Source organism: Aotus nancymaae, unplaced genomic scaffold (genome assembly GCF_030222135.1).
Source record: "Aotus nancymaae isolate 86718 unplaced genomic scaffold, 86718_ANA_hifiasm-v0.15.2.pri h1tg000011l, whole genome shotgun sequence".
Classification (NCBI taxonomy): domain Eukaryota; kingdom Metazoa; phylum Chordata; class Mammalia; order Primates; family Aotidae; genus Aotus; species Aotus nancymaae.
The window spans coordinates 65,060,037-65,085,059 of record NW_026988422.1 but is presented as its reverse complement, the minus strand read 5'-3'; the positions used below and the strand labels follow the sequence as shown (position 1 = coordinate 65,085,059).

General features: G+C 38.1%; 1 protein-coding gene across 2 annotated transcripts in view; it reads left to right on the top strand.

The window, feature by feature from the left end:
- Positions 1-24,511, top strand: part of SEL1L (SEL1L adaptor subunit of SYVN1 ubiquitin ligase) — a 57,176-nt gene extending 32,665 nt beyond the window's left edge. For both annotated transcript variants that reach the window (XM_012476905.2, XM_012476906.2), the window contains exons 10-21: positions 127-281; positions 2,042-2,098; positions 6,288-6,356; positions 8,252-8,329; positions 9,398-9,460; positions 10,711-10,798; positions 11,109-11,257; positions 12,159-12,324; positions 12,854-12,928; positions 14,515-14,687; positions 18,839-18,967; positions 21,784-24,511. In XM_012476905.2, the coding sequence (XP_012332328.2) occupies positions 127-281; positions 2,042-2,098; positions 6,288-6,356; positions 8,252-8,329; positions 9,398-9,460; positions 10,711-10,798; positions 11,109-11,257; positions 12,159-12,324; positions 12,854-12,928; positions 14,515-14,687; positions 18,839-18,967; positions 21,784-21,993 (1,412 nt within the window). In that variant the 3' untranslated portion in view covers positions 21,994-24,511. The remainder of the gene's footprint in view (positions 1-126; positions 282-2,041; positions 2,099-6,287; positions 6,357-8,251; positions 8,330-9,397; positions 9,461-10,710; positions 10,799-11,108; positions 11,258-12,158; positions 12,325-12,853; positions 12,929-14,514; positions 14,688-18,838; positions 18,968-21,783) is intronic.
- The last annotated feature ends 512 nt before the right edge of the window (positions 24,512-25,023 follow it).

Genomic DNA, 25,023 nt, shown 5'->3' with positions numbered 1-25,023 from the left:
GCAGTTTCCTTTAACATTGTGTTTGTAAACGTTTGGCAGCTAGAATTGTACTTCTCTGTCTCTGGAGCTCTCTGGAACAGTCCTTCTGATTTTCCTCCACGTTATTATTTTATCCCTCTATTTCAGTGGCCAGTGATATCTCGCTAACAGGAGGCTCAGTAGTACAGAGAATACGGTTGCCTGATGAAGTGGAAAATCCAGGAATGAACAGTGGAATGCTAGAAGAAGATTTGATTCAATATTACCAGTTCCTAGCTGAAAAAGGTGATGTACAAGCACAGGTATGTGTTTAAACATCTCACCGAATATCTTTACTGCAGAATATTGTAATCTGTTGGGGAAGGGAGCAAGCACTTATATCTGTAAGTTATATATTTTGATACCATGAGATACTATTGTTTTGTACAGTCCATATTAATTTACATTTATTTACAAATTTACCTTTTCATTACTCTTTATTATTTTATCTCTTTTTTTTTTTTTTGAGACGGAGTTTCCCTCTTGTTACCCAGGCTGGAGTGCAATGGCGCGATCTCGGCTCACCGCAACCTCCGCCTCCTGGGTTCAGACAATTCTCCTGCCTCAGCCTCCTGAGTAGCTGGGATTACAGGCACGCACCACCATGCCCAGCTAATTTTTTGTATTTTTAGTAGAGATGGGGTTTCACCATGTTGACCAGGATGGTCTCGATCTCTTGACCTCGTGATCCACCCGCCTCGGCCTCCCAAAGTGCTCGGATTAGAGGTGTGAGCCACCGTGCCCGGCATTTTTTTTTTTTTTTTGAGATAGAGTCTTGCTCTGTTGCCTAGTGCCACTATCTCAGCTGACTACAACCTCCGCCTCCTGGGTTCAAGCGATTCTCATGCCTTAACCTCCCCAAGTAGCTGGGAATGCAGGCATGTGCCACCATGCCCAGCTAATTTTTGTGTTTTTAGTAGAGATGAAGTTTCACCATGTTGGCCGGGCTGGTCTTGAACTCCTGGCCTAAGTGATCCCACCCACCTCAGCCTCCCAAAGTACTGGGATTGCAGGCATAATTACAGCCACCATACCCAGCCAGTTCTTTATTTATTATGGTATCTCCCAGCTTTTAGTAATTTTGCTTCTTTCTGAAGAGCACCCATTTGTATTTCCTTTATAGCAGGTTTACTGGAGACAAATTCAGTTTTAATTTATGTGAAAATGCCTTTGTTTCACCTCTGCTTTAGAAGGATACTTTGTGTTTTCATTTGTTTGTTCGTTCGTTTTTTTGAGACAAAGTCTTGCTCTGTCACCTAGGATAGAGTACAGTGGCATGCTCTCTGCTCACCATAACCTCTGCCTCCTGGATTCAAGCAATTCTCCTGCCTCAGCCTCCTGAGTATCTAGAATTACAGGCGCCCCCCCACCACACCCAGCTAATTTTTGTCTTTTTAGTAGCAGGGTTTCACCATGTTGGCCAGGCTGGTCTCGAACTCCTGACCTCAGATGATCCACCTTAGCCTCCCAAAGTGCTGAAATTACAGGTGTGAGCCATTGTGCCCTGTCTGTTTTTTGTTTTTTTGAGACAGTGTCTCACTCTGTCAGGTTGGAGTGCAGCAACGCAATCACAGCTTACTGCAGCCTCGACCTTTCCAGGCTCAGGTGATCCTCCCACCTCAGCTTCTCAAGTAGTGGGGACTACAGGCATGTGCTACCATGCTCAGCTAATTTTTCTATTTTTTTATAGATACAGGATTTTGCAGTGTTGCCCAGATTGGTCTTGAACTCCTGGGCTCAAGTGATTCGCCTGCCTCAACCTCCCAAAGTGCTGAGGTTACAGGCATGAGCCACTGCACCTGGCCGCAAATAGTGCTTTGCAATTAAAAGCATATGTTTTTACTTTTCAAAATTTTAAGGGCAATTAATGTAGAATAATATTTTCAGAAGTTAAGGCTAAATCTTTAGTTTTTTGAGTCACAAACAGAAACCATTTTATGACCAAATCATTTCTTGTTGGTCTGATCTTAATTATGTGCCAGATGCTACCACTTACTTTTGCCTTGTTTGTGATCATTTTCAGGTTGGTCTGGGACAACTGCATCTGCACGGAGGGCGTGGAGTAGAACAGAATCATCAGGTAACTACCCTGCTCCTAGGGCTTTGCACTTCAGTTATAGCAGGAAATGATATTCCCAATGTATTTCTTGCTAAGTCATTGTCAGTATCAAACTTGTGTCATTAAACACCCATCACAAATGAGCTTTCAAGATCTAACCAACCCCTAAGAAAGCTGAAGAATGAAAAATGTGAATATACCTCAGAATGGTAGGAAAGATTTTACTGATTCTAAAACCTAGTTCTCAATACTACCTCAAAAATACACATAAAGTTTTGGTTTTCTGTAAGTATGTGATAAAATATGTCATAAAACACCTATTAGAAAATATTTTATACAACTGTGAAAATTTTTATGTTGTTTGTGAGAAATCAGGAGTGTACAACTACGGCAGTCTGATCTTTATCCAGTCACCAAGTTCTGTCGCTTTTTGTCCTAAAGATCACTCATCTCTACGTGAGTGTTGTGTGGAGACAAAAAAAGAAAAGAAAAAAAAGATCACTCATCTCTTTCCTTCTTTCATTAGTGTACCTGTCAGTATGTGAATCATCTGCCATCACATTTCCTAAGCGACATCTCCTCTCTGTAAACCATACATCTGACTACATGTGGTTCTCTTTCGTAAAACTGTTAAGTGGTCTATGATTCCAGTAGCTTAAAGACCAGAATTTTTACTATGCCCTTCAGGCCTTGTACCAGTCTCCGCTTACCTCACCAGCCCCCTGCTCTCTGAGTTATAGGCAGCTCCTTTTCTAAGGGCTTTAACATACCAGAAACCTGTCTCAGGACTTCGGTAATGCAAGTCCCTCCCTCTAGAAAGAGTATTCCCCCACCTACTTTCTTCTTAGTGCTCGTTTCTGTTCATCCTCCAGAACTCAACTACAGCCTGGACTATGTCTCCCCAGATCCTGAACCCCACTCCAGGAATAGGTCACCGACCACAGTTAGGATTTCTAAAAATCTGTATTCCTTTTGGTCCTTGTCATTTTTAAATTAATTAATTGCACAGTTGTTTCCCTGTTACAACCTGACGTCCAAAAGAGCATAGACGATGTCTGCCTTGTTTGCCACTTTACTCCTAGCCCCTGGCAATGCCTAGCACATAGTGAGTTCTCAATAAATGTTTGTCAGAGTAATAAAACTGTTTGTCTACCATCCCATTTAAAGTATTCTAATTAAGATTATTTCATATACCATATCCCATCAACTTTGTTAGACTGTAACAAGATACATTTATCACTAAAATTATACCAAATATATAGATAGGGGTTTTTTTTGTTTTTAAATTTAGATGACTTTTGACAGCCTTTATTGTCTCTAGGTCATTAAAATGTATATCATTAGGCCAGAGAGGCATCAGCTAAGCTGGTGAATAAAAATGTCAGGTGAGAAAACAATTCTGAATAAGAGTTTGCTGCATACTTTTTATATAGCCAGTTTGGGAATATTCTTGGTGTTATATGCTGCCTTCCTGTAAAGGAACTATACAACGATAAATTATTTCACCAGCTTCACAGAAAAAAAAAAGAGTTCCCAATACACAACTGCATTAATTCAACAAATATTTTAGTATCTGCCATTCACTGCTAGGCATTCAGGATACAGTATTGGACAAAATAGTTTTGGTCTTTGACCTTTTGGAACTTTAACTTTAATAGGAGCATTAGATATTTTTTAAATGATCACACCAAATGTAAATTGTGGTTATTCTTACAAAGGAGATTTAAAAGATACAAAAATTGGTCAATGGGTAGGAGGTACCACTTGCCAGGAAAGACTTCTATAAAGAGAAGTGGAAAACCTTTAAGTTGACACTGGAGATAAGGTTATTCCAGGCCAAAAGGAACAGTATGTGCCCAGGCCCAGAGACGGGAAGGAATATGGCTGGTCTGCCCATAGTACAGAGATCAAGATGAAACGGAACTGAGATAAGCAGTGCCTGATCACATCAGCATATCCCTGCAGCACTTCAAGGAGCTACAAGGATCAGCATGTTCAGATTTGAAAACAATGGCTTTGCCTGCAGTATAGAAAATGAATTAGTAGACCCCAAGAATAAAATCAGATCAGGGACGGGAGTATTCCTGAACTTCAGGTGAGAGAGAATGTGGCTTGGACTAGAACTACGGTAATGGAAGATAGTAGTCGATTCAAGATATATTTGGTGGTAAATGTCACAGGACTTAGTGATGGATAGGCTATGAGTGAAGGGGGGCAGATACCTTAAGCAACCAATGAGATGGTATTGCCATTTGCTTAAATTGAGCTGCTGGAGGAGAAGCAAGTTGAGGTCAAAAAGAGAAGATTTCAGGTGTATGTTCAGGCATTGGATAGGGTGTTCAGAGGTAATTGAATAGACTGGATTAAAGCTGAAAATGTAAATTTAAGAGTTGCCATCATCTCGATAGCATGTGAAGCTATGGGAATAGATGAGATTGCTTAGAGAATGCAAAGTAAGAATGGAGTCAAAAACTGAGCCCTGAAGAACTTGAACGTTCAGAAGTCAACTGATAGAAAACCAGCAAAGCAGACTTAGGTGGTACAGGTAGATTTAGGATCGAAACCAGGAGAGAGTGACATCTTGTAAGCCAAGCTAAGAGTCTGTCAGGAAGGAAGCCTTGATGGACTGTGCCAAATGCTGCAGAGAAAGGTGGAGTGAGATTAACTAAAAATTTAGATTGGCAATATGAAGCTCATTGGTGGCCTTGACAAGCTGTCTTTTTGATGTAGTGTATGGAAGCCAATTAAGACTAGATTGTAGTGTGAATTAAAGTGCATGTTGCCAATTTATTCAAGAAGTTAGCCTGTGAAGGAAAGTAGCTAACAGAACAGTCATCATTGGAGAGAAAGTGGGGGTCTCTAAAGGAGATATATATCTTGAATGTTTTGGTTTGAGTTTTATTTTTTATTTTATTTTGCTTACTTAATTAATTACTTATTTATTTAGAGACAGGTTCTTGCTCAGTCACCCAAGCTGGAGTGCAGTGGCATGATCTTGGCTCACTGTAACCTCCACCTCCTGGGATTCTTCTGCCTCAACCTCCCAAGTAGCTGAGATTACAGGCGCATGCCACCATGTCAGGCTAATTTTTGTATTTTTAGTAGTGACAGAGTTCACCATGCTGGCCAGGCTGGTCTTGAACTCCTGACTTCAAGTGATCCACCTGTCTTGGCCTCCCAAAGTGCAGGGATTACAGATGAGAGCTACCGCGACCAGCTGGATTTTATTTTTTAATAATGAGATTATAGAATGTGGTTAAGGTGGAACTGGTTCCAAAACAGGGAGAAGTTAAATCAGCAAAGGAAAGAATAGGAATAACCAATGGTACAAGGTTCTTTTTTTTTTTTTGGAGACGGAGTTTCGCTCTTGTTACCAAGGCTGGAGTGCAATGGCGCGATCTCGGCTCACCGCAACCTCCGCCTCCTGGGTTCAGACAATTCTCCTGCCTCAGCCTCCTGAGTAGCTGGGATTACAGGCACGCACCACCATGCCCAGCTAATTTTTTGTATTTTTAGTAGAGATGGGGTTTCACCATGTTGACCAGGATGGTCTCGATCTCTTGACCTCGTGATCCACCTGCCTCGGCCTCCCAAAGTGCTGGGATTACAGGCGTGAGCCACCGCGCCCGGCCCCTGGTAAAAGGTTCTTAACAAAAATGGGCAGCAATACAGTTTAGAGCGGTGATAATGAATTTCTGCTGATGCTAGTGTGTTTACTTCAGTGATTTTAAGTAAGGCTAAGAATTTTTCTCAAAACAATACACGAGGAAATTGTATTCCTTTAGAGAACAATGAAAATATGCTCCATGTCTTGGAAAGATGACTTAGTTTTTCCTTTCTCCCAGGTTATCAGTAAAGAGATAGACCAAAGAAGTCAAGCTGCTCTTAAATGTCTTTTAAGCAGGCTGATGTTCACTTTGCCCACCAATAACAGAAGACTTCTTGGACCTTAAGTTTAGGCAACATAAGAAATTTCTTTGCATCTATAATTATGCAATGACTTCCTGATAAATAGTACAGTTATTTGGTAAAATAAAATTTCTAGATGTACTGATTTCTCTTTCAAAATATTGATAACTGGGTATTCTTGTTTTTAAAGCACTGTAATATAACAAGATTTTTTAAATGTTCCTGAAATAATTATTTTGGCTGAAAGTCAAAAGCAGATTCTGTTAAAAACTAATTATTTTAATAAATTCTTTTCTCATAGAGAGCATTTGACTACTTCAATTTAGCAGCAAATGCTGGCAATTCACATGCTATGGCCTTTTTGGGAAAGGTACTGTACATCCTGTGAATGTTTTATGTAATAGCAAGAGGTGTTTGTATAATTAGCATGTATTGTGTTCAGGATCTACAATTTACCAAAAATAAATTGGAAATAAAATTCCTGATGCAAAACTATTATATCTTAAAGTGCTATTCTGAGGCATTTTCTTAGGCAACTTAAATATAACATAGTGTTTGCTCATCAGTATGTTAATTGTCCATTGAAATAGCTCTCACTGTCTGAGCTCCTACTTTTTGTGTATTGTATGCAATAATGAGGAATGCATTCTTTTTTTTTTTTTTTTTTTTAAAATAAGATGGGGTTTCACCATGTTGGTCAGGCTGGTCTTGAACTCCTGACCTCAGGTGATCCGCCCACCTTGGCCTCCAAAGTGCTTGGATTACGGGCGTGAGCCACCACGCTCGGCTGGAATGCGTTCTTGATGCTTTGCAGTTTTTGCTAAAACTCTCACAGTTGCCTGTTTCCTTCCATGCGGAATAGAGGCAATTAGAGTTTGTTGAAATTTATCTTCGGAACTTTTATCTTAAATGTGTTAACCGTGACCCGCCTCTTCTCAATGTAGCTATGTTCTCAAGCAAGGGAACATTTAAGTCTAGAGACTTTATAAATACATTCCATCTGTCATGGAAGAATCTCAAAACTTTCTTTTTCATTATTTTGAACATAGTACAAATCAATGAATATTTTCACTTCTAACTAAATCCTAAATTAAGGAAGTTTAGATGGAATATATCTCAAACGTTTTTACAAGTGGGAAATTTTATCATGATTTGCCTCATGATCATACTAGTTAATTGGAACATTTAAATATTCTAGGTGTTATATAGCATAGAACTTGATATTCTTCCATCTGTTTTTGCTAAGCATTTAAGAACTTTTCATTCCTCCTCTTTTGGTTTTTGCTCTGAACTACTGTCATTGTCGTTAAAAACTATTTTTTTAATTTATTGTTTCTTTAACATGTATGTGGATAAAGACAGTCTTGACCATTCTATTTTTCTTTCTCTTGGCCCTTTATCATTCTCCATACCGGATACTCTGATTGTTTAGTGTTTAAACCCTTTTCAAATAAACCTTTTAGTTACTTTGCTTCCTGAACTTAAGACCCACTTGTGATCTTATCCTGGGGAAAGTAGTGGTAGAGGAGAAAGAAGAAGGAACACTGTGAGCATCTCCCCTTTTCCTTGTTGAATCACTGATCTGATCCTAAGCAACTTATTAACCATTTGACTGCCCTGGAATAGAGTGAGAAAAATGATTCATCTTGGGCTTAAAGATTTGCTCTGAGACTGATATATGAGCTGATTTTATGTATTCATGTTTACAAATAAGTCATAAATTTGAGATGACATCAAAATATATAATTACTAAAATATTTGCTTTTAAAGTTTGCTTCTCATTCTTTTTTCTGTTTTCTTTTTTTCTTCTTTTTTTTTTTTTTTGTTTGAGATGAGGTCTTACTTTGTCAGCCAGGCTGGAGTGCAGTGGCAAGCTCTCAGTTCACTGCAGCCTCCACCTCCTGGGCACAAGTGATTCTGCTGCCTCAGCCTCCCGAGTAGCTGGGATTACAGGCATGTGCCACCACACCTGGCTAATTTTTATATTTTTAATAGAGACAGGGTTTTGCCATATTGACTAGGCTGGTCTCGAACTCCTCACCTCAGGTAATCTGCCCGCCTCAGCCTCCCAAAGTGCTGGAACTGCCAGCATCAGCAACCGCACCCAGCCTTTGCTTTTAATTCTAAAATATCCTGTGGGGAATTCTAAATTTTTTGGAAATGATTTCATGAGATCTAACAAAAACCAAAAGGAGATAATAAAGGAGAAAAATGTACTTGAAGAGAGGGTTACAGCTCTTACTGAAATTGGGGTCTGTTTTCCAGATGTATTCGGAAGGAAGTGACATTGTCCCTCAGAGTAATGAGACAGCTCTCCACTACTTTAAGAAAGCTGCTGACATGGTAAGACTTTGTCTCAGTGTACTGAAATGTGTACCATATTACTAATATTTTAATAAATAAATTTGTTATATTAAAGGGTTAATCTTAACCAACTCACACTATACATTATTGAAACCGCTTATTAAATATGATTCATATGAATGTATTGATTAGACAAAGCCCTCTGTATAAAAAGCAATTTTTTTAGGAACCAGATTGTTGATTTTTAATTGTTTAAGTTTCATTGAGAAGTTTCCTAATCGGGGAAATACTGATTTTTAGTAATGGAACTGGGAATTATATAATCTACCTATTTGTAACACAACATGAAATTTAAAAGTTTACATAATAGGATACTTTTCATAATTATAGTACATAATTTAGACTTTCTTTGGCTCAGAAAACTGCATATGAATACCTAAAACCTTGTATGTCTTCAATATGTACACTTACCTCTCTGTCAACTCTTATACGTGTTACTGCAGTTCCAGATGTCACTTGAATGCTTCCCTAAGGAATGCTATGACAGTCTTTTTAAAGATGTCTTCTGTCCCTCTAAGTCTAGGTGAATTCCAGAGTTTTTCTTTCTAGTCCAAAACAGTGATTCTCTTTGCTCCATGACACTCCAATAATCCTAAATATATCTTTGGCACCTGACAGCAGCATTGCTGCTATTACATGATTGTGCTGTTATTACAAGATGTTCCATAATATCTTTCCTCTTTATTGGGGTGGGACGCTACCAATGAAAAACTGCAAAAATGTGACCTGCTTTTAATTTTGATGAAATACATCAGTCATGCTTTATGTCATAAATTCATGGTGCAGATGGTCATAAAGTAACTCACCAAAATTTAATTCTAAATGAATTCACTATTTACTCTTTTTCAGCAAATTACCCAAAGCCCCCGAATGTCTGAAAGTCAATATTATGTTTAGTCTGATGAGAAGAAAGTTTTGTTTTGAATTGAAAAGTACTAAGACATGTTTTTTAATATGCTTATACATGATTTATTTTGCAGTTATTTTTTCTTGCCTATTTTTTAATGAATTCTTTGCACTTTTTTGTCTGATTTCTCTGGTTTGCAGGGCAACCCAGTTGGACAGAGTGGCCTTGGAATGGCCTACCTCTACGGGAGAGGGGTTCAAGTTGTAAGTGTTCAGTCTGACATTCTGACTTTAATGAGCAGTTGGCTGGAGAGGTAGGGACGTGTTCCTTAATTATCTTCCAGTCAGCCGAGGTGGTGCTGTTCCATTGTAAGCAAAGCTGAACCTCTTCCTCTAGTCTGAGTTTGTCTCACTACCACTTCACACCCGACAGACACCATCTCTACTGTCTTAGAACAGCTCTGTGTCTGGCACTTTCTCCCAAAGGTGTGGAGCTGTTTCTTGTTCTTCCATCTCTGCTCTCTGCCCCACCTACTCTAACCATTTCTCAGGGCTTAAACATCTCTTTGCCTACTTTTTTACTCAAGCCTGAAAAAATGCATAATCGCCTTTCATTTAGGAGGAGGAAAGCTTTCTGTTCTGCCCTTTGCCCCTTCTAGCTACCACCTCTCTCCTCCCAGCCCTTCACTCAGAGCCAAACTAAGCTGCTGCTATTCACTCTTGAGTTCTTAGCAATCAAACTTCTTCCTTATGGAACTATACTCTGTACAGATCACCAGTAACCTCCTAAATGTTAGTCCAATTGACATTTTTTTGGTTCTGCCTCACTTGACCTCTCCCTTGCCTTGTGTTCTGAGTCTGGGTTTCCTTGGCCATTCATCTTATCCTTCTGTGCAACCTCCTCATGTTAGATGTCCCTGGATTCATGTTGCTGTTTTCTTTCTATATGATCTTTCCAAATAATATGTCCTTTTAATTTGAGGCTGAAACTAAGAGCTATGTTTAAGAGTCTAATCTATAGGTATTCTCTAACACAAGAGACAGTAATGTGTTCTCATTTTGAGGCCTTCTAGTCATTCTAGAACACTAAAATTCAGTAGTAACCTTTATTTTAACTTTTCTCCTTGAAGTATAATAATCATGTAGTGATTGGTAAGGTACACAGGGAAGAAATGAATAAGGAAAGAAGTTTCCTTCTTTAGCATTAGGAAAATTGAGGTTTAAAAAGGATCAATGGGTCAGCAGAGAAGACTGACTTTCTTAATTCCTGGTTCTACTAGTGTTTGTACTTTCTGAGAGCAGCATACAAATTGCTTTTCTTCACCACCTTAAATATTAATCCCCCTATGACTTAAAGTATATTGTTATCTATTATAAGAATTAGAAGGTGGTCTTTTTAATGCCTCGTCAGGAATATTTTTTGTATGCTTTGTTCATTCCTTTTAGTAGATCTCCTAACTTTTGAGTATGTCAGCCTTTTGAGCTTTCTCATCATATGACATCTTTTTCTACAGAATTATGATCTAGCCCTGAAGTATTTCCAGAAAGCTGCTGAACAAGGATGGGTGGATGGGCAACTACAGCTTGGTTCCATGTACTATAGTAAGTAACACTGGAATTAATAATGGATACACCCTAAATTAAGCTGCTTTCCACTAGATGGCATTATGATATGGAAGTGGGTGTTGCCAAATTCTGGCTGGTTAAATGTTCTCCCAGTTCTATGATTTGTACATCTTGTTTTTCATTGTAAATTGTATTAATCTGTATCAATATGTTAATTTGTATTAGATTCACATATTTAGTAAGAATTCTTTCATTAGAGTTTTATTCCTCATATATAAAGCTTCTCTGATGCTTAGCAAAATCTTACTTAGGTCTATTATCTCATGTGATTTTTTTTTTCTTACAGATGGCATTGGAGTCAAGAGAGATTACAAACAGGCCTTGAAGTATTTTAATTTAGCTTCTCAGGGAGGCCATATCTTGGCTTTCTATAACCTAGCCCAGATGCATGCCAGTGGCACAGGTGTGATGCGATCATGTCACACTGCAGTGGAGGTATGGTCTTTTCTACCAGCTTGTGTGTAGGGAGTTGATTTGCCCAACAGGAAGGTCTGCACTTTTAATCCTGGTTTTCTTTGTTTTCTTCTATAATTCTAGACTCAGCCTACCTAGCTTCCTGAGGGAAGACTGAGGGGTCTGTAACTATTTAGTCTCTCCCTAAAAGAATCAACTGTACAAGGGGAGATATTGGTGTCTGCAGTATCTCTACCACCTAAGACAATATCTGATAATGATCAGAATCAAAAAAATATATGAGCTGGGCACAATGGCACATGCCTGTAGTCCCAGCTACTTAGGAGGTTGAGGTGGATGATGGCTTGAGCCCAGGAGTTCGAAACCAACCTGGACAACATAGCAAGAGCCTATCTCTTAAAAAATAATTAAAAAAAAAAAAAAAACGAAGTATACATTGAATGAATGTTCCAAAAAGGAATGCTAATAGCTCCTAATTGGATATTTTCCTCTTAACTCTCTCAGACCTGGCACTTTAGAGTGACATTGATAAATGCTTAGCAAAGTTTCTAAATCTCTGTGCTTTAGTTTACTCACTTGTGGCTGTTAACAGGACTTAACCCACAGGGTGGTCCCTCATGAACCTCATGGGAGGTTTGAGAATGACAATACACACAAATCATTAGAACCTTGCCTGGGCAGAGTAATGGTGATTTTTATAGCACAATAATTGTGTACTGTTAACTTTTTTTTATAAACCTGTTGACTTCTAAAGAGTAAGTGAAAACTTTAAATAAGTGTCTCACACTTCTATGTCTATTCAAGAAAGCTTCCAGAAATTGAAAGAGCAAGCTTAATAGTCACTTGTAGCCAAAGTACATAAGTGATTTTCTGATATGTTTCTTATTTTGTTTTACTGATTTTTTTTCCCCATCTCACACAGTTGTTTAAGAATGTATGTGAACGAGGCCGTTGGTCTGAAAGGCTTATGACTGCCTATAACAGCTATAAAGATGGTGATTACAATGCTGCAGTGATCCAGTACCTCCTCCTGGCTGAACAGGGCTATGAAGTGGCGCAAAGCAATGCAGCCTTCATTCTTGATCAGAGTAAGGTTCATGTTAGTCCTGCCTTAGGTTTAGAATGTACAAGTTCACATCGGGTTAATCTGTTCAAAAAGAAAAGCCACTAGGAAACAATTGTTATTATAACTGAAACTGAACACACATGCTTAAGTTATTAATATTTTACTTTAGCCATCGTAGTTTTATAACTAGATTTGACTGTAGAAATGGATTTGACATTCATTTTAAAATTAAGCACTTTCCATAAATACATTTTTCAAAATACAGTGGATACAAAAAACGCCATTTTTCCAACACTGTGCAGAAAAGTGGCTCAGTCGTCTCATTGGTTCTATAAATAAAACGTTTCACAAAGTAGTGACCTTTTGCATCCAGTCATTGATTTGAACCCACTATTCTAGTTCAATAATTATTTAATTTCAGTACTTGTTCAATTCTTCTTATATCCTAATTCTTGTTTAACTTATGGTCCACTTGTCCTCCCTACTTTGCAAATGAAAAGTCTAGTGCCTTTTCTTAAATGCCTGATTTTTATTTTGTTTCTTTTCTGTAGGAGAAGCAACCATTGTAGGTGAGAATGAAACTTATCCCAGAGCTTTGCTACATTGGAACAGGGCTGCCTCTCAAGGTAAGTGATAATTCAAGGATAAGAGTTTCACTAAGGGACCTCCCTATGTTGTTTATCTTCCATGAACATTAAATCATGTCATTCATCACCTTTAAATTAAGTAGAGGCTGGATGTAGTGGCTCACACCTGTAATCCTAGCACTTTGGGAGGCAAAGGCAGGAGGATCACTTGAGGTCAGGAGTTCGAAACGAGCCTGGCCAACATAGTGAAACCCTGTCTCTACTAAAAATACAAAAAAAAATTAGCTGGGTGCCTATAATTCCAGTTACTCAGGAGGCTGAGACAGGACAGTCACTTGAACCCAGGAGGCAGAGGTTACAGTGAGCCAAGATCACGCCACTGCACTCCAGCCTGGGTGACAGAGCGAGACTCCGTCTCAAAAAAATATAATAATTAATTAAGCAGAGAGATACTGTGAATTAATTTGTTTGCATATTATTGGTATTTATTCTTAACATAGAAGTTTCTAGAGCCAGAGTTTCTAAATTGGATTGTAAAGACTTTGTACTACACATTTCCATCAAGCTATGATTCACTCTGGTTTCTAGTTTGAGGCTAGTATAGTGTGTGAAATGGGAATTAAATAGAATATATGATAGAACGTTAGTCTGAAACCTAAGAGACTGTAACTTTTCCCTCACCCTTTTTTTCTTTTGAATATTATTTTTTATACATGTTTCTCTTAACATTCTCTGCCTGTTCCTTCTCCAAGCCTAAATGGTCAAGCTGGACTCTTTTTTTTTTTTTTGAGATGGGCTCTTGCTCTGTCACCCAGCTGGAGTGCAGTGGCGCGATCTTGGCTCACTGCACTCTGCTGCTTGGGTTCAAGTGATTCTCCTGCCTCAGCCTCCGGAGTAGCTGGGACTACAGGCACAAGCCACACGTCTGACTTATTTTTTATATTTTAGTAGAGATGGGTTTCACCTTGTTAGCCAGGATGGTCTCAATCTCCTAACCTCGTGATCTGCCCACCTCAGTCTCCCAAAGTGCTGGGATTACAGGCGTGAGCCACCGTACCCAGCCAAAACTGGACTATTTTAAAATGTAAATGACATGATAAAATAGAGCCTGATTATTTACTTAGGCGTGTTAGTGAAAGAAGGAGTACAGCTTGAGTATCCCTTATCTGAAATGCTTAGGACCAGAGTGTTTCAGATTTCAGATTTTTTTTTGTTTTTTTGTGTGTGTTTGGAATATTTGTGCATTTTGTTTGAGCATCCTTAATCCAAAATCTGAAATGCTCCAGTGACCATTTCCTTTGAACATGACTTTGAACGTCAGGTTTCAGGTTTTAGAGCATTTCAGATTTCAAATTTTTGAATTAGGGATATTGAACTGTCACCCAACACACACCAACTTGGTTTTACCTCTCTCTATTCCAAAGCCTTCTGCAGAAGAGCTACACTTCTAGTTTAAATCTGTACTGGATTTTATAACTTGGCTGAAAGGATTTGTTACAAAGTTTGTGTACTACAAATTAAAAGTCTTTGTTTTATGTAAGCATGTTAACAGGAGGAAAGAAAAATTTGGTCTGTTTTAAACATACTTTATTTATTGGCAGTTTTGCATTTAACTTTTGTTTAAGGCTATACTGTGGCTAGAATTAAGCTCGGAGACTACCATTTCTATGGATTTGGCACCGATGTAGATTATGAAACTGCATTTATTCATTACCGTCTGGCTTCTGAGCAGCAGCACAGTGCACAAGCTATGTTTAATCTGGGATATATGCATGAGAAAGGACTGGGCATTAAACAGGTGAGTGTAGTTTCCAAACACATTTGAATAATATAATTGTGATTAGGGAAAACACTTGTATTTGTATAGAAAATAGACTTTCCTTGACATTCAGTTGGATTTCAGGCCACTAAATTATGGGACTGATTTGTAATATTTCAGAAGACTGCCCTTCCATCTCTCATCTTCCAGGACACACAGAGACACACAGATATTACTATCCACGCTGTTCTATTTAGAGATTAAGCTGAAGACAGACTCATGAAAATGGACGTGCCGTGCTGCCTCTGCTGATTACTACTTGTTTGAGAAACTGTCAATCTTCAGCCAAATTCTATTATTTCTAAATTATTTTGAAATGAATTAAATGTATTCTACTGATAAATTTATTTCTGATTCTTACACCTTCCTAATGAAGTCTGACATTCTCTGGACTCATGACTTAAGGTTTTGCCTATGTTTCCCCACAAAGGGGGAAAAACTACAGAACCCCTTGTGCATTTTTAAGTTGGCATTTACGGTTTTTCTTAGGTTTCAAAGGGTCTAAATTCTAGCTATTTTAAGCATTAACATTTTTAAGTAAAATTATTTACGCTTAAAATATCCAGTAGAATCTAAATAACAATAATTTAATACACATTCACCATTATTAATTTTTTTTAGAAATATACAAGCAAGTTCTTTAATTGAAAGTTATGGCTTTTCCTGTTTCCCTAAATTTATATTTTCTACCACAACTTCTGAGGAATGTAATACTAATGTATTGTTTTTAATGCTTAGTTTTTTTATTGATCACTCTATCATACTTATCTGAAACAAACAAATATATAAATTCATTCTGAATTTTATTACCAGCGATCTAAGTGTTAAGAAAAATTCATGAGATATTACTAGTCACAGTTGGTCACTTAATACATTGTTGATCAAATCTACAAAATATGTTTTGATAAAACTTTGCTTTTGTATTATTAATTGAAAACACAATGGGCCAGGCACAGTGGCTCACATCTGTAATCCCAGCACTTTGGGAGCTGAGGTGGGTGGATCATAAGGTCAAAGAGATTGAGACCACCCTGGCCAACATGGTGAAACCCCATCTCTGCTAAAAAGACAAAAGTTAGCTGGGCATGGTGGCGCGCACCTGTAGTCCCAGCTACTCAGGAGGCTGAGGCAGAAGAATCACTTGCAGAAAGCCAAGATTGCACCACTGCACTCCAGTCTAGTGACAGAGCAAGGCTCTGTCTCAAAATAAAAAAAAAGAAAATGCATTTCTTAATGAGATAAATGGAGTATTTGTTAAAAATTATTGAGTAGATTTAGCATTAATTCTGTTTTTCATTTTTTAAAATGTATGACTAGAATGTCATTCACATAAATACGTATATGAAAATGAGAAGAGTTTCATTATAGCCTGGTCACATAGTTCTTTAAACTGCCTTAACAGTTAGATGGCAATAATCAGAGTAACTTGTCATTAGAAATTATTCCTAATGATCAATCCCCTAACCACTTGATTAGGTCCCTCTTCAGTTTCGTTGAAAGCAAAGAATTAGAAACCGAAAACTTGTGAAAGTATGTGTTCCCTGACACTGGAGCCTTTCACTTTTCCCTTTTTCTAGGAAGAGTATTGGAAAGGCTTTACTAAGACTTATGAGATGGACTATTAATTAAACTCCTTTCTGTGCCACTTAGAGGCCCTTTGTTGACCTAACTCTGCTTAAGGATTGAGAGAAAGTTAAGTTCATTTTTGCTAATTTGCTGTTTTCTTGACAAAATGCTGCTGCTTTGTTCACATTTGGACATTTTATTTTAATTTCAGTATGTAAATGTTTATATTTTAAACTTACCTTAGTATTTAGAATATTACTAATATTAGATACTTAAATATAGTTCAGTCAAGGCTCTGGAGCTACAAACTCAGTACATTCAACTTCTGGAAGATCTCTGCCACTTAATGGAGGAATTGAAGGCTCTCTTTATTATCAAACCAGTCATCCAGTGTCCCATATTAGACTTAGCTTCTATCAGAAAGGCTGACAGGTTGTTTTTCTTTTTTTTTTTTTTTAGTGGAGATGGGGTACCACTATATTCCTTAGGTTTGTCTCAATCTCCTGGGGACTCAAGCGCCTCGGCCTCCAAAAGTGCTGAGATTGCAGGTGTGAGCCACTGCACCTAGCTGACTCTATTTTTAATTCAAGTGAAGTTTAACATAACTAATAGATCATATATAAGTTATGGCTTTCATGGAGTACATCTAGTAATACTATACTGACTGTAGATTAAAATGCTATAACTAATAATCTGTTTTTATAATAGGTTATAAAACAAGAAAATTAATGTGCTCTTCTAATTTAATTTGTAATACAATGTATAGCTAATAATATAAATTATTGTAAATAAAGATATAATAAAAGGCATAGTAGTCCTTTGACAAGAGTAGAGGGAGGGAAGTTGTGTTTAGCTTTTGAGAATAAATAATCATGTATAAAAATCAGTACTCCATTACTTTTTGTAAGACACCAGGATCACGTTTTCTGTTTGTTTTTTTTTTTTGGAAGTTTAAAATATTCATGCTACTAATACTTAAAACAATCAATCTAGCATTTAACCTAGGAAAATATTAAATAATATGAAGATTGACTATTGGAAAAAAATTATATTATTTGTTAAGTTTTAATTACACACTACTGAATCTATTTAATGACCCTAGTGAATCATCCACAGAGTGTATATGAGTCACACGAAGTTTGATCCATGAGCTTGAAAAATACAGCAATCCAAAAAACCATTTGAGTTATATTTTTCTAAAAAAATCAGATACTAACCATACTGTTACCATTATTTGAAGATCCTCTTCTTGGCACACCCTAAGGACAAAAATAAGGAATAGCTGAAAGTAACTGCTTATATTTAAATATGTTGGTGTGGGGAGTCATTTTTGGTCTTTAGCTTTTCTTCTTCATGTCTCATGGAATTCTTAAGAGTTTGGTATTCTTTGATAATAAGGAGTAGAAATGAGATTTTTAAGTGAAAATTCCCACCATTCCATTGTATTACATATCTGAATTCAGAACACTCTGAACACTCTAGCCTGGGCCAAAATTAAGAATGACTTGTTTCACCCTTTACAGAAATATATCTAACACAGGGAAACACAAGATGCCCTAATAAGGGTTTATAATTAGTCAATAAAGGAGCCTTCTCCAGAACCAGTATTTCATGATATCTCTTTCAGTGGTAGCCCCTGAGGTTTTTACACCCCAAGGCAGTGCACTTGAGGAAAGAGTGGGGTAGATAAGGGCTGTGCCCTCCTTTTGCAAAGTGGAGAAACGTTGCTGTGCATGCAGGCCTATTCTCAGCAGATCCCTTTTAGGAAAAAGCACATATGGAAGTTGCAGAACTGCAGAAGAGTTCCTTAGCATGTCCATGTAAGTACCTCTTACAAAATCTGTTTCTTTTTTTTGGAGACAGGGTCTCACTCTGTCACCCAGGCTGGAGTGCTGTGGCGCCATCTCAGCTCATTGCAACCTCTGCCTCGTGGGTTCAAGCAGTCCTCCCAACTCAGCCTCCCAAGTAGCTGGGACTACAGGCAGGCGCCCCTACACCCAGCTAATTTGGCTTATTTTTTTGTAGAGAGTGTCACTGTGTTGCTCAGGCTGGTCTTGAACTCCTGGCCTCAAGTGATCATCCTGCCTTGCCCTCCCACAGCGTTGGGATTACAGGAATGATCCACCATGCCTGGCCTCTGTTGTAAAATCTTGAGTATCTCTACCCCACTTTGAAGATTACTGTCCCAAACTGAAACCAGACATTGCTTACCCTGATTGAAGTTTTAAGTAGCAAAAAATTAGTGTGTCTCAGAGGTCGCCCTTGGAAATCTGTAGATTAATAGTGTCAATGCATGGATATATGGCTGTATCCAGCATATCTACACAGCAAATGAGATGTTCCGTTGGGGGAAAATGAGTTTTTTAATTAAGTTTTTCAATATTAAGCAGTTAGATAATTAAACAAATTTTACCCAAGTACAGCTTGTCATTTTTCTTTAGGTGAGGGAAACTTATTTTTAAAATGAAAACCTCAAAGGTAAAATAAATTTGTCTAATATGTACACTAAATATTTTTACTTATTTTGACAAGAAATGCATTTTTGTTTCCTCCCTGTATTATAGGATATTCACCTTGCAAAACGTTTTTATGACATGGCAGCTGAAGCCAGCCCTGATGCACAAGTTCCAGTCTTCCTAGCCCTCTGCAAATTGGGCGTTGTCTATTTCTTGCAGTACATACGGGAAACAAATGTAAGTGGTCCATGCCTCTTTTAATCAAAATATAAATGATGGAAGCTCTGTCCTGGAGGTTTGTATTTCAGAAGTTGAGAAGCACAGGGAAAAGTGTCCTGCAAGTATCAGGTGGATTCCCTTCTTCCCCTCAGCTCAGGTCCTAGAGGAGCTTATCAGGGGAGGGATAAATGCAGGCACAGAGCAGTTACTGCAGTTTTTAGGTAGCATTTGATACTTCCTAACACTGAAGCATTTTTCATGGATGCAAATGTTTTCTGGTTTAGGAAAAACTGGGACAGATTAACGGCAGTTTGAAACAGTACTTAAATTCAGTAAACATTAAATCAGATGACCGCCTGGCAGTGACTCAAACCAGTTCCTTAGAAAGAAAAAGAAAAAAAAGAACTTGAGAACCTGCCCAGGTTGTTGTATTTCAGATTCTTCTGATAGTGAAACATTAAGTTGAAAACGCCACCCGAATTTTCTTCTCTAAAAATAGCTTGAATTATTTAAATAGGCTGATGGGAGAACCTAAATAGGAAGTGGTTACCTGTTTTCTTCAAAATTACCAACTTTAGTTGCCAGTACTGGTATGTAGGTACTCTTGAGTTCTGCCAGCTTTACATTTTATTTCCAGTACTGTAGTTCCTAGAATGGATTAACTGGTGCAGCATTTGACTCTGAAAGCCCTAAGATGTTTAGAGACATTGTTTCTAACATAGGCTTATTCAGGACCAGAAAAGTTTATTCAGGACCAGAAAAGGATGATGTTTCACCCTTTCATTAATGTCTTTCAGTATTACATTCAAGAACGGGCTTTCCCTCGTTTGTGTCACAGGTATAAATGTAGTCCATGCTGCTCCAGCATCAGTAAAAAGAAATGGACTTGTCTAGTCCATGCAGCTGAAGTCCTCCACAGATAGGGCTCTAGAGCACTGGTCTTATGGGGCTCTGTCCTCCCAGTTGCCTAAACATGTGTAATGTCAGTTGCTATAATCGAATGGTAGCATGAGTCAGGTGTGCTGTAACCACTGCCAGTTGAAACAATCTTTGTTTCTTTAATTAAAAAGCTGACCATGTGGCAGCCTACTGTTTCTCTCAGTACTATTTCAAACCCTTATCTCTCATAATGTTTATTACTAACTGTTGGTTATAGTCTAGGATTTCATCTTCCAGTACGATGTACTGGGTATATTATATTTCTATTTTTTTAATACAGAAGTATAAAGAAGACAGTAAAATGCCCCATAATCCTACCACCTAGCTATTCCAACTAAAAAGAAAAAGAGAGTCCAAGACTAATAAGTATCCATCGTAAGAAAGTCAAACAGTGCAGAAGAACACAAATCTCCCATCCCGGATTCTTCCCCAGAGAACACAATTAGTGGTTTCTTGTCATTTTTTTTTTCCAGAAAAATTTAGCACCTGTACCTACAAATGTGTTACAGACATCTTTCAAATGTAATTTTATTTTAAAAATTATACCCTACATTTACTTTCTTAATGGGTAAGTATAATAGAAGTCAGAAAGTATCAGAAATAAGTGATACTAAAATAATTCAAATGTCATAGGCTAAGAAAATAACTTTTAAGTTTAAATTCAGATGTTAAATATTTTGTGTTTTAGTTAAATCCTAATTGAGAAGCATTATTCATTCAGCTATTAAATATTTGAGTTCCTGCTATTTTCAATTACATGAGAATAGTGAAATGGCCCCACTGTCATGGAACAGAGCTTTCCAGCTGGTGTGCTGTCACTGCCAATAGGTTCCCTGTGCCAAGATACTAATTTCTCCCCTTGGCTTGCCACTGTTTTTTTCTTTCTTTTTGTTTTTCTTTTTTTGAGAGTCTCACTATCTCACCCAGGCTGGAATGTAGTGGCACAGTCTCGGCTCACTGCAACCTCCACCTCCCGGGTTCAAGCAATTCTTATGCCTCAGCCTCCCGAATAGCTAGGATTACAGGCACCCTCCACCATGCCCAGTTAATTTTGTATTTTTAGTAGAGACAGGATTTTGCCATCTCGAACAGGATTTGGCTGGTCTCGAACTCTTGACCTCAAGTGATCCACCCACCTCAGCCTCCCAAAGTGCTGGGATTACAAGGCGTGAGCCCTGCTCCTGGCCCTAGTGATTTTTTTTCAAATATTTTATGTGAAAAATGGTTAAAATTAATGGATTGGATTACTGATGGAAAGAACACTGTCAGACATTTTATATTAAATATCAGCCGTTATACATTAATAGCTCAGTTCCTCAGACACATTATTTTGAGCTTCAGTTGAAGGCTTTTAAAACTTTTAAACACACACATACACACATTTTGAGCTTTAAAGGCTTTTAAAACCCCTTTAAAAACACACACACACACACACACACACACACACACACACACACCCCACACCAAAATGTTTTTAAAACCAATTATTTTAATTTTTTTTTTTTTTGAGACAAAGTTTCACTCTGTCACCCAGGCTGGAGTGCAGTGGCGTGATCTCAGCTCACTGTATATCCGCCTCTCAGGTTCAAGCGATTGATTCTCCTGCCTCAGCCTCCCGAGTAGCTGGGACTACAGGCGCATGCCACCACGCCTGGCTAATTTTTGTATTTTTTTTAGTAGAGACGGGGTTTCACCATATTGATCAGGCTGGTCATGAACTCCTGACCTTGTGATCCACCCACTTCGACCTTTCAAAGTGCTGGGATTACAGGCGTGAGCCACGGCACCAGGCCCAATTATTTTAATTTCTATACTTATCTCTGGTGATATAACTTTCCTAGTTTTTTGCCTGACATTTTAGTGATAATAATGGTTTCCATATTATTTTCATTAAGATTCGAGATATGTTCACCCAACTTGATATGGACCAGCTTTTGGGGCCTGAGTGGGACCTTTACCTCATGACCATCATTGCGCTGCTTTTGGGAACAGTCATAGCTTACAGGCAAAGGCAGCACCAAGACATGCCTGCACCCAGGCCTCCAGGACCACGGCCAGCTCCTCCCCAGCAGGAGGCGCCACCAGAGCAGCAGCAACCACAGTAACAGCCACCAGGTCCAGCCTTGATCGGTGACAGCGAAGGAAGTTAATCTGCTGGGAACACTTGCATTTGATTTAAGACTTTGGATCAGTGGTCACCTCCCGGAAGAGGCACGGCACAAGGAAGCATTGAATTCCTAAAGCTGCTTAGAATCTGATGCCTTTATTTTCAGGGATAAGTAACTCTTAACTAAGCTGAATGTTTGTTTCAGTGCCATATGGAATAACAACTCTCAGTGGCTTTTTCTTTTTTCTTTTCTGGAAACATGTGAGACACTCAAAGTAACTTCTGCCGTATCCAACTATCTTTCTTGGATCCTTTTGGTCATTATTTCAATGTGCATAAGTTCTTAATATCAACCATCTTTAAGGTATTGTGCATCGACACTAAAAACTGATCAGTTTAAAAATGAAAACCCAGTTAGTTGCAAGTTTAAACATGTTCGAAAGTCTGAAAATAGAACTTGCCTTTTAAGTTAAAAAAAAAAGATATCTTCAAAGTGTTTTGGAACTGCGACTACTGAGAAACTTTTACCAGTCCACATGCAATTATGCATATTTAGCATATTCGTTATTTTAAAAGGGAAGGTTAGGAGGTTCTTATTGGTGATTGTCACACTGTATACCATACTCCTCTCCTTCAAAGACTGAAAGGCCTTGTTAAGGAGTTTTTTATGAGCTTTATTTCTTTGGAATGGAATATACATATGTAAAACCTTGTGACTCCTTGCGCCAATGTGAATTTGCCCCACCTACTCTGTAATTTGCTTGTTTGTTTTGAATATACAGAGCTTTGATCCAGAAGCCAGAGGATGGACTAAATGGGAGAAATTAGAAAACAAAACAAACTCTGGATGGGGTACCACGATCACAGACACAGACACACTTTTCCTAAAGTTGAAGCATTTATTCCCAGAATTTATTTTACTTTGCATTTCTTTTTGCACAAAGAACACATCGCCTTCCTGAATTCTTTAAATAGGAAATATCATTGCCAGGGTATGGCTTACAGTGACTACTATTATAATACTAAAACTCAGAGAATCAAAGATGGATTAAGCTCAGTGATTGATGATGGCCGGGCGCAGTGGCTCACGCCTGTAATCCCAGCACTTTGGGAGGCCGAGGCAGGTGGATCACAAGGTCAAGAGTTTGAGACTAGCCTGACAAACATGGTGGAACCTCGTCTCTATTAAAAATACAAAAATTAGCCAGGTGTGGTGGTGCACACCTGTAATCCCAGCTACTCAGGAGGCTGAGGCAGAAGAATCACTTGAACCCAGGAGGCAGTGGTTGCTGTGAGCCGAGATTGCGCCACTGCACTCCAGCCTGAGCGACAGAGCGAGACTCCGTCTCAGAAACAAAAAAAAACTCAGTGGTTGATGAAAGCCAAAACCTGTTTATACTGTTCTGTACTGTTCAGGTATCTTTTTATTTCTGATAGTTTTATATTATAATAGCCAGCCACTGCGTAGCTATCATATTCACCATTTTCTCACTGTTAACATTAGGAAAATCAAGGCTACTGTGCTTCAGGATTGTCTGGTTAAATAGTATGAAAAAAAAAGGAAAACTGGAGAGTTTCACATAATCACACACAAAAGAATTGAAGCTTAAACTGAATTTGTATTTCATTTTATTGTCAGATGGTGGCGTTCACCAGCCTATATCTTGTCTGAGACTGCATTTGTATCTCAGCAGGTTTTCTACACCTGCAGTTCATATTAACCTTTATGCTTTTTCCCAGAATCTGCCAGAAAACTTGAAAAGTTTATTGCTTGTAGAGTTACTGCTTTGATTTTTGAAGTTGGGGTAGTATTTAGAACTAGATTTAACTAGTCTATAATGAACATGAAGGCTTTTAAATGTGAAGTTGTATACCTTTTTTGTGTTTAGAATATTATGGGAAACCTGGTAAGCAAAACTTTTCTCCCAGATAATTGCTTCCAAATTCAAAGAGTTGGTCACCAAGAGAACCATATGTATGAAAGCATATCTGTGAAAGCTAGGAAATTTTACCCTCCTAAGTGTAATGTGCTTTAGGCAGCTCTTGTAAATACAAAGACTTGTTTGGTCTCTTACACCTAGAGATTTGGTACAGTACATTGGTGTCTCCACCACTGCCCCTTCTCCCCACTTCAAAATAAATGAAATCCGTGGTAGCAGCCACACTTCCTTTAGAAGGAACTGTTATAATTTATTTAAAAGTTGAAAAACCACCTAAGATAACTATCAGCTTTCACTTTTTTCTTCAGCCATCCACCCTAATTTTTCTTTTAGCAACATTTTTATATGTAACTTTCCTTCCCCCCATGTAGTATGTGCTTTGAGAAAACATTTCTTAAAACTGTGTGCTACCTAAGGTTCAGCGGGAAAGTGCAGTCTTGTTCTTCATATATTAACACACTTCTTACTAGTTTACCACTCGCCTTTTTTTTATTGTTGATTTTCTGAATTTCCTTTTCTTGGCTTGTTTCCACTTCATTTTACCCTGGGTCATTTGCTTCCAGCAGTTTGTGAATGGTATCTTTCAAATAACTTAGTTCTTAGGGCTTCACTTAAGGACTGTCTCAAAAATACTTTGCTCTCTTCTTTTTTGTTCGAGGGACATGGTACCTAAGCAAATAGGAGTTGGGTTTGGTTTTTCTTCTAAAATAATGCTCAATACTTACCTAATCAAATGGCATCCATTTGAATAAAATGACAATAACTAAGCTAGTTAATGTCAGTGACATTAAACTAACTCCAGGATTCAGGAGTTTTAATGTTAGAATTTAGATTTAACAGATAGAGTGTGGCTTCATTTCTCCATGGTAGCCGATCTCTCCTAAGACCTTTTCTAGTGCGTCTTCCTGCCTTCGAATATGATGACAGTAGTACCCTGTTTACTCTTCTCTTGTGCATTCGGTTTGTTGGTTAGCTGACTGTCTTGAAACTATTCATCTTGCTTCTATTTTATTTTACAGAGGTAGCATTGGTGGGTTTGTTGTGTTGTTTTTTTTTTTTCCTGTCTCTCCATGTTTGAAGTTTCAGTT